We start from the raw sequence: 9894 nt of genomic DNA, 5'->3' as shown, positions 1-9894 counted from the left end.
GTGTTTGCATGCTGCTATTGCTTTCATTTAGTCTATTTTTTTGCTGCTGTATGCATCATTTGTATTAACTACACTGTGTCATATTTGTCCAAGAATATTTTAAAAAATCTTTACAATGAGAAAGTGATAATGAAATCAAGCGATTCACAATGGTTAAATGTTTGGTTCATTTCAGCCTTGGGAAGGTTTTGTAGTTCTTTAAAGACCAATGAAATACGAGTTCCTCGCAGTAAGCCAATAGGATGTGGGCACATTCAACGACAGCCAATCAGAATCCGACTGATCCGAGTTCCAGGAAGTGGCACAAAGTCGCCGATCTTGCTTTCCTCTCAAGTATCAATGATAGTAGTTTGACAGCGAGCTAGCTAGCTTGTCTTCGCCACTACTGACTGACCTCCGCTCCTAAGATGGCTGGTGTACGAGCCCTTGGTGTTCTTTCCAGATTATCACCAAGGAGATATGACCTACTGACAGGTATAAACTTACATATACATGGCATAAATAAATTACAGAAAAGAATATCGCGGAGCATGTTGCTGAAACTACGAGACTGGCTAACGTGGATGGGTAATTAGCTCGTTAGATTAGCTTAGCTCCGGGGAATGTTGCGAAGAAATGTGCGGCAGTGCTTCATACAGCATGTTTTTTTCAACATATATATCAATGAAACTTTAATGAGAATATTCATAGAAAGTGGAGCTTTTTAGCGAGCAAATTTAAATGTAAAATTGTTATCTGTGGTCGCTGAATAGCTTTCTGCTTCGAAATCAAGTTTCTAGCTCAGAATTAAAGTTTTTAGATAGACTGTTTGATTCCAGTTTTGACTCAAAGTGAGGACAGTTGAGACGCAGATATTAAGATTTTTGTGCCATTGATCCGTCATTGTGTTAGCCACTGTTGCATTGCTGTCTGAATGGTAGGGGAATGTAGGTGAAGGGTCATTTTGCACCGGGCTGCACAGCACGTCCCAGACCGTCTGAGGTCACAGCAACATTAAGTGAACGTCTCATTCACACATCACCTGTGTGTTGTACGAGGACTGTTTGTTTAGATGCAGAGTCCAGGGCTTAATATAATGCGTTTAATGTAAGGGTGAGGCAGCTAGGCAATGTGCAGCATGATGGATGACGTGTAAAGTATGTCATACACATGACATGACTGTAATAATGTTTTAAATAGAATCCACTAAATAATAGATTAAAACTGTTATTAATACATCAGGAGGGCTTAATGTCCTTGACCTCACAACACATTATAATAATACATTTAACGACATGTTGTTTAAATAATTTCTAAAAAAAAATAAAGAAAGAAAGAAAGTACATGGCCTCAATTTTATCTTAGTAATTACTGCAATGAAATAATCTCCAGAAATGTATCACCTGGTCCATCATTTATAGACATAACTTCTCACCTCACACATATTTTACTGGACTTATAGAACCATACTATATGTAAACAAATCCTTATTTTGCAACTAAACAAGGAACTACGTGTTTGGTTCTGAATCCAGCTGATGCTGTCGTGGGTCAGATATGCTTCTTATCTACCAAAAATAATAAGAGGAATACATCATTTGTTTCAGAAAGATATTGTCTCTGTTCCCTATTTGATTACTTTTTGGAACAGCTTTAGACCTTAATTGGAAAAATATCTGGAATTTTAAGTACTTGTTGACTAATAAAACTAATAAAATTCAACATAGACATTACCCAGCTAACCATTATCTTGTCAAGATGGAAAAAAATGTAAAATAAAATATCAATGTTAATTGTTAATTCTGTGCAGAACTCCCAGAAAAAATGATTCATTTATTTTGGCTCTGTGCCCATACTGAAAAGGTTTTTTTTAGTATCAATAATTATAGTGGCAAAAAAAATCAAAGAATATTGTATTATTATCATACCTTTGGCAAAATATCATATCTACAAATCTAAGTACAAATAACACCAAGCCCTAATTTACTGCATTTGAAAATGAAGCAAAAACTTTACATTAAAAAACACCTCCTCAGAAAACAAGAAGGCTATCAAGACGAGGAATTAGTGCATCCTCTTTGATGTATTTGTATGTATGAATATTGTTTTCAGGCTTTGTGTGTGTATACTGTCCCCTGGCATTTTCTCTCTCTTTTATTCACTTGTTTATCGTGATTGATTTATATCACTTATATGTGTTTTGTATTTGATTTATTGATTCAGAACTTTGAGATGAAAAAAAAAAATACTGTAATAATGTATTGCTTACTATCATTTCCCTTTTTTCAGGCGGTACTCTTAGGACCTTCTCAGTAGCTCCAGCAATGCTCGGTAATGCAAAAACTCACAGTTATACAGTATACAGGTAAAATAAGGTCACCCTATCCAGTGGCACAATTATTCACCCCTCTATACATTATGTTCCTTCTCTATTTTTAGCCCGCACCCATGTGAACTATGAAGTCAAGGGCGATGTTGCTGTCATACGCATGAACGCCCCAAACTCCAAGGTGAGCCCTTATTACAAATTTTTCTTTCCTTTTCTGATATAAGCGGTTGTAATGTGAAGCTAATTGTCTTTTGTTTCTCTCCAGGTGAACACACTCTCAATCCAAATGCAAAAGGAGATGGCGGAGGTCATGAATGAAGTTTGGGCCAACAACGCTGTTCAAAGTGCTGTCCTCATCTCCGCAAAGCCCGGATGCTTCATTGCAGGAGCTGATATTAAGTAAGCGAAATCTTATTAAATCCTCTGCTCATCGAGTTTTGAGCGTGTGCTGCTCTTAAAGTCTTTTAATTGTGACTCTTGTGTTATTTATACAGCATTATTAACGTATTATTATGTTAGTCGCATCTCTGTCTGCTTATGAACGTTCTTAAATGAAAAGTTTGTCGCTGAAGCACAGCACAAATGTTATGCATTCTCAGTATTAAGATCTTTTATCATTTTTGAATGATTTGTCAAAATGGCCATGCTGGGATGTTTCTGTTACAGTATGATCCAAGCATGCAAAACTCCAGAGGAGGTCACCACACTTTCTCAGGAAGGACAGAAGATGTTCGAACTAATTGAAAAATCTCCTAAGCCCATTGTCGCTGCCATCAATGGCTCCTGCTTAGGAGGAGGCTTAGAGGTGAATAAAAGTCATTCCAGCAAGCAGCAATATGTTTAATAGTATCAGAAATATTTGACTCAAGTGACTGATAATAATTTTTTATCTAATGGGATCTTGCTGCGTTTCAGTTTGCCATCGCCTGCCAATACAGAATTGCAACAAAGAGCAAGAAAACTGTTCTTGGCACTCCAGAAGTGATGCTTGGTCTTCTACCTGGAGCTGGTGGCACTCAGAGACTCCCCAAAATGGTTAGTACCAGAAATATATTCCTTACATTTCTTGTTTAAATTACCTGACTTTGTTAAGGTACAAAAACTACACAGTAAGCAGGATGATGCAGATATTAGTATGTGAAAATGTCCTATAGTAGTTAAAACATAGCTTCTTGTGTAAGCAGGGCTCGAATACGGACAGCAAACAACAATTGTTTGTTTTTTTTTAAATATTGGTTGCATTAGTAATATTCTTCTGTCACAATCAGAACTGGAATCAGAAAATGCTGCACATGCTTAATGAAGAAACAAATGAAGTTGTTTGACTATGGCGTTAAAAGTCTGAAACTCGTCAGAGCACCATTCATTTGCATAAACATCAAAAGCGAATGTGCAAATAGATTTAGCTGATGAAAAACCGGATGAACCTGAATGAATAGATAAGATGAAATAAATATTATTGTAATGAGATATAACACAAACTACAAAGATTTTTGTTTGGTTACTGTAATGACATCTTTTAACATTTTGTTATGTCACATTTCAGTGTTAAGATGACATAAAATGTCATAGTATCTTAACTCAAAATATTGTGAACATATGTTCAGTTTTGGTAACGAAAATATAACGCCTGGTTTCAAACCTGGGAACCACTTTAAAAAATGAGTGTTGAGCCCTGGCAGGTACAAGACCTGAAATGGCTTAGCTGCAGCACACAATAATCTGGTTAATGCTCGTAATTGGTTTATGATGCAGACCAGTTAAGAGATCATTTCCGTCTGCCCACCATCAACATCTCCGTCCTTCAAAGCGCAGGACTGTTACCATATAACTTCTGTTCCTAACATAAGATTTCACATAATTTTTCTTTTATTTCCTGCAGGTTGGCCTACCCAGTGCCTTTGACATGATGCTGACAGGAAGAAATATCCGAGCGGATAAAGCCAAAAAGATGGGGCTCGTCAACCAACTTGTAGACACCCTAGGTAGACAATCTTGACTCCCATAGAAATAAAAACTCTAAACAGCCAAAAACAGAGTTTCCACAGATCCTTAAAAAGTCTTAAAGGACACTGAATACATTAATATGAAAATAAGGCTTTAATTGGTATTAAAATGTCTGAAATCAACCTTTTAAAAGTCTTAGTAGTATAAAGACACTGGAAGTAGGACTTATGAATTGCTTTTTTTCTGACTGCATTGTTAAATCTCAACACAATTTGTTAATATTTATCTGTTTATTTAAAAATCCTTTGTCTTACACTCTTCATGATGGGAATAAAAGTAGTGGAATCTCACACACAGAAGGAGACCCACAAAATAATTAAACTCTAAAAAAAAATGCCAGGTGTTTCCCAATTCTTACCAGATCTAACTTTTCAACTGGACCAATAATTTTATGTTTTGTGTATCAATAAACTTAGGCAACATTCTCCTGAACTTCTGAATGGTTGGTTCATGGTTGTTGTTTTTGGGGGGGTTTTTTTGGTTATTGTAAAATTGGTCTTAAATTTTTATCCCAAGTGGCATGAAAAAGTATTCAAAAGTATTACATTTAATTTGCCTTAAACTGCAGCAACGCTGTTAAACAGAGTTTTATTGATTCACCACTGAATGCAGCACTGCATGATTTTGGAGTATTTTACTCTGCGTCAGTTGACCTTTAGGTTAGTAGTTCGACTGAATCTGTTCGTGCTGTTTCTACTCATATTACAGGACCCGGCCTGAAGAGTCCAGAGGAAAGAACAATAGACTACCTTGAGGAAGTTGCCATTGAATATGCCAGAGGGATCGCCAATAAGAAGATCCCTCTCAAAAAAGAGAAAGGCACGATGGAGAGTAAGTTGTGCTGCGTTTATTGAGCATTTGACTGTTTGTAGTCACTTTATTTTGCCTCATCATAAATCAAAAAAAAAATTACATTAAAGAGTTAATGTTCTTTCTCCGTAGAATTTCAAGACTACGTTATGAGCTTTGAGTTTGTGCGGAATCAGATTTATAAAACTGTCTACGGAAAAGTTATGAAGCAGAGCAAGGGGCTTTATCCAGCACCCCTGAAAATCATTGAAGTAAGTCAAAATTCCTTCTCGTCAGCAATAACTCTCTTCAGCTGTTGTTTTTAATCTGGAAGTATTGGGAGAATTTGAGAAATGAGTCCAGTCAGTGTGCAACTGTATTTTATCTGTTTGGTGTGGAAAATGGTGTTTAAGTAACTATTTAATTGACAGAAAAATGACTTCTTTCTCTGGCAACTGATTATCAATTGATGTTTAAGTAATTTGTTAATTAAATACCAAACCTTTACTGGCCAACAATTGTTCATTATGAATAATTATTTTAAGAAATCTTCTTTTTTTAATAATCTTAGAAAGATTAAACTTGATAGAAAGTTGGTTTCTATTTGACATGAATTGATACTAAATTGCCCTTTTTTTTTCTCCCTTTCAGTGTGCGAAAACTGGAATCGAACAAGGCCCCGTTGCTGGATACTTAGCGGAGTCCCAGGTAACGTTTGTTGGCCTACATTATCTGTATTATCTGTATCTGTCAGTATTTACAGAAGTACATTGTGTAGCTGAACATCACATATTAATATAATATGTGACGTTTAATAATATTCATGTTTGTCGCAGAACTTTGGTCAGTTGGCAAAAACCACCGAATCGGCAGCCCTGATTGGTCTCTACCACGGTCAAGTCGCGTGCAAGAAGAACCGCTTTGGAACTCCCGAAAGAGAAGTGAAGTACGTGTGTATCACTCTCACACGCTGCGCCTGTTTGTGATGTTGGATTTTTAACGGACGCTCAGACCAGTTTGTTTGGTCGTGGTTAAATACGTGGTCGGCGCTAAAGTCTGATATGCTTGTTAGATTTACAGAAACAGAAGACTGCCCGAGTCTTTGGTTTAAAGGATGTATAAGAGTCTTCCTATCATCGCAAACAACAATCCTGTTGTTTTTGTTTGCTTGTTTGTTTTTACCATCAGGACTCTTGCCATCCTGGGAGCAGGTCTGATGGGAGCAGGCATCGCCCAGGTGACTGTGGACAAAGGTGTGAACACAATCCTCAAGGACACCACTCTGTCTGGACTGGCCAGGGGAGAACAGCAGGTTTACAAAGGGTGGGTTAACGCGTCAGGCGTGTAAATATGACTTGTTTTGTTGATTGAGGATATTTTTGTTACAGCAGGATAAGGAGGTGGATGAACTGGTAACAAGCAGCTAAAGGTGCTAACAATGCGAAGAGTGCTGACAGAGCTAACAGTGTTAACTGGGGGGACATTAAAGGCAATAAAAGCCCCCCCCCAAAAAAAAAAAATTTTTTTATGCATTTTAAAAAAGTTTAAAAAAGCTGCAGGAATCTTGTATTAATGTTCTGAATATTGCATACAGCTCCTGCAAGTAAATTTGTGTCGATATAGTTCCAGTCTAATGACAGAATAAAGTTATAGTTTAGAAGGAGAAAAGTAGTGCATTATGTCGCATAAATGTTTTGAAACCCAAAATGTGTGTCTTATTTAAAATAAAGGCTAAACGACAAGACCAAAAAGAAGAACATCACGTCATTTCAGAGGGACTCCATCCTGTCGAACATGAGCGGCACGTTGGATTACAGCAGCTTTGAAAAGGCGGACATGGTTATTGAAGCTGTGTTTGAAGACATCAACATCAAGCATGCCGTCCTGAAGGAGGTGGAGGCTGTAAGTGTGACTGAGAGGAGGCTTGATAGGCCTTTGTTACTAAAAGAATGTACTCCCTTTTTTGTCAGTATCATTTTTGTAGCATTTAATCCAGGACACTATTTGTTAAGATGTGACTTTGAGCTACGATCTAATAAACGTTTGTCTACAGGTGGTTCCCCCTCACTGCATATTTGCCAGCAACACGTCTGCTCTGCCTATCAAGGATATTGCTGCTGCCAGCAAGAGACCAGATAAGGTTTGTACCTGCGAGCCTTTTAGTACAAAGATGCTTGTAAATGAAAGGAAGCAATGTTGATTATTTCCTGTCTATCATCAGGTGATTGGAATGCACTACTTCTCTCCAGTGGACAAGATGCAGCTCCTGGAGATTATAACCACTGATCAGACGTCCAAGGACACCACGGCCTCCGCTGTGGCAGTCGGCCTGAAGCAGGGCAAAGTCATCATAGTTGTTGGGGTGAGGTTTAGCATCATGTTTCGTCTTACTAAATGTAGTTGCTAAACAATTGATATTTTCACTTTTAAAACTGAACTTTTTTTGCACTGAGGAAAGAAATGCACAGAATTACCAGCAATTACATAAACTTTCATAGGTAAACTATTTTAATGTTATGTGCTATTTGTACATAAATTCTCATAGTCTATTCATTGTAGTTTTATTTGATTTATTTATGTAAATGGTAGTTTTTGGTTTATGTTAGAATTACTAGACTCACTTGGATGGAAATTTTATACATATTTGAAATACAAAACAGACTAAATACTTTGGTTGAGTGCGTAATGTATCAAATAGAAACATTTGAAATGTAGTCTCATGTCTAGATATCTGTTTTCTTCTGTGTGCTAGTTCTCCTTTTCTGCACTAACTTTTAAAAAGGACAACAAATGACTAAAAATAAAGTGGTTGAAGGTGATTCAGTAAAAATATTTATCACAGCAGCAGCTTGATGCATGTTAATAATTATAACGTTATTGCACTTTAGTAAAATATTAAACCAAGGTCTTTCGTCTTTACAGGATGGACCCGGATTCTACACAACAAGGTGTCTGGCTCCCATGTTGGCAGAAGCAGTACGAGTACTTCAGGTTAGTAGTATTACTACAGTTAAAAATGCAGCTGTATATATTATATATATATATATATTTGTGATGTAGAGTAGTAATAGGATTTAGGTCCTATGATGGACAGAGTCAGCTCAGTTAAATGAAGCATATGCATTATTCTGGGATAGCTGTTATACATGCGATTAATTCATCCATTTGCTCTCACAGGAAGGAGTCGACCCCAAGAAGTTAGATTCACTCACCACCGGCTTCGGGTTCCCTGTGGGTGCAGCCACACTGGCTGATGAAGTTGGTATTGACGTAGCCGCCCATGTGGCCGAGGACCTCGGCAAAGCTTTCGGCTCCCGCTTCGGTGGTGGAAATGTGGAGGTTCTGAAGACCATGGTGGACCTGGGATTCAAGGGTACGGGTGGTCACATTGTGCCCAGTTTTTGATAAAGTGCTTGAGTTTGAATCAATGTTTGCATGTTTTATTAAAATGTATTAATCCTTGCTTCTATTTTTTTTTTTTTAACTCAAGGCCGCAAATCAGGAAAGGGTTGCTTCGTCTACCAGCCAGGACTCAAGATCAGAGAAGTAAACCCAGAAATTGGAGATATCCTTGAGAAATACAGGCTGACCCCAAATCCTGCTGTGTAAGTTTTCACTGCATGATTGTATGAGTAGCAATGCAGTGATTTAACAAACTATGCAGATTTTCTTTTGAATTATTATCATATAAACAAAACAAAACCTATTGTGCTTTGCTTAAAAAATACATTTTACAGTGATTGTTTACAGTGATACAGTGATTTTAAAATGTTTAACTGATTAGATACTCTGTTCTTACCTGGAAATTTTTTTCACAGTTCCTCAGACTCTGACGTGCAGTACAGGCTCGTCTCCCGATTCGTCAACGAGGCCGTGCTGTGTTTGCAGGAGGGCATTTTGAACAACCCTCTGGAAGGAGACATCGGGGCTGTGTTTGGGCTGGGATTCCCCCCCTGCCTTGGAGGTCAGTTAGACTCTCGTTGTGGTCGTCTGAGCCGCTCTTTCTCCCAGGCTGCATCCTCTGTTAATGGGAAGAGCATAAAGGGTTAATCTAGGTTAAAAACCAAATAAATTTTCAGTCAAATTTAGATCAGACTTGTGTTAACCACCTGTCCCCTTCAGTTTACACAATACGTCTTCACAGAAATAAAAACAAGCCTAAAGCAATATCCCTGTTATTACTTTAACATCCTGTGATAACATTTTTAACAAAATATCTTTGCACTTCCAGGGCCTTTCCGTTTCGTGGACACCTTTGGTGCCGACAAGCTGGTAGCGAAGATGAGGCAATACGAAGCTGTTTACGGGAATCAGTTCACACCGTGCCAGCTCCTCATCGATCATGCAAACGATCCCAGCAAGAAATTTCACAAGTGACCGACTCACCGTGTGTGCCAGTAGATTTTAATCGACCTCCAGTCTGACACAAGAATGTGCCTAACATTTCACCAGTGAGGAGGCTGAAAAAATAATCTCAGTTGCCAGTTTATTAGGTAGCTAAAACTAATGCAGTGTAATACAGCAGTCCTAAGCCAAAACAAAAACTGAACACTATAACTTTCATCGTGATAGTTTTTATTACAGGACTGTTGTACTCGTTTTAGCTGGTGCATTTGATAAAGTGGCAACTGAGTGTGAAATGTGAGCAATATTGGATGTTTTTTTTGTAACATTATTGATTTACTTAATGATGTATAGATTAGGGAGCAGCTTGTGAAATGACTGGAGGCAAAAGAAAATATTTTCCATCTGGCAAATAAATTCTTCATTATTGATGAATGCACTGTAAAA

The 9894-nt window shown here is 37.7% G+C and overlaps 1 protein-coding gene across 1 annotated transcript; it reads left to right on the top strand.

The window, feature by feature from the left end:
- The first annotated feature begins 333 nt into the window (after window positions 1-333).
- Window positions 334-9894, top strand: hadhab (hydroxyacyl-CoA dehydrogenase trifunctional multienzyme complex subunit alpha b). The gene is made up of 20 exons (XM_042500730.1): window positions 334-474; window positions 2268-2309; window positions 2418-2488; window positions 2573-2706; window positions 2974-3112; window positions 3223-3342; window positions 4190-4292; window positions 5023-5145; window positions 5257-5375; window positions 5755-5811; window positions 5940-6049; window positions 6292-6426; window positions 6834-7005; window positions 7157-7243; window positions 7325-7465; window positions 8026-8094; window positions 8281-8476; window positions 8594-8708; window positions 8922-9067; window positions 9335-9894. Exons 1-20 carry the CDS (start codon window positions 408-410, stop codon window positions 9478-9480), a joined length of 2292 nt encoding a protein of 763 aa, XP_042356664.1. The 5' UTR covers window positions 334-407; the 3' UTR covers window positions 9481-9894.

Source organism: Plectropomus leopardus, chromosome 14, assembly GCF_008729295.1.
Source record: "Plectropomus leopardus isolate mb chromosome 14, YSFRI_Pleo_2.0, whole genome shotgun sequence".
NCBI classification, from domain to species: domain Eukaryota; kingdom Metazoa; phylum Chordata; class Actinopteri; order Perciformes; family Serranidae; genus Plectropomus; species Plectropomus leopardus.
This window is presented reverse-complemented; position numbering and strand designations above follow the sequence as displayed.

What these genes read in the sequence shown, in the direction of transcription:
- hadhab (XM_042500730.1), top strand. Translation starts at nt 408, where the DNA reads ATGGCTGGTGTACGAGCCCTTGGTGTTCTTTCCAGATTATCACCAAGG. An exon ending in CTCAGAGACTCCCCAAAATG is followed by an intron (nt 3,343 to 4,189) that starts GTTAGTACCAGA and finishes TATTTCCTGCAG; the next exon opens with GTTGGCCTACCCAGTGCCTT. An exon ending in GAACAGCAGGTTTACAAAGG is followed by an intron (nt 6,427 to 6,833) that starts GTGGGTTAACGC and finishes TTTAAAATAAAG; the next exon opens with GCTAAACGACAAGACCAAAA.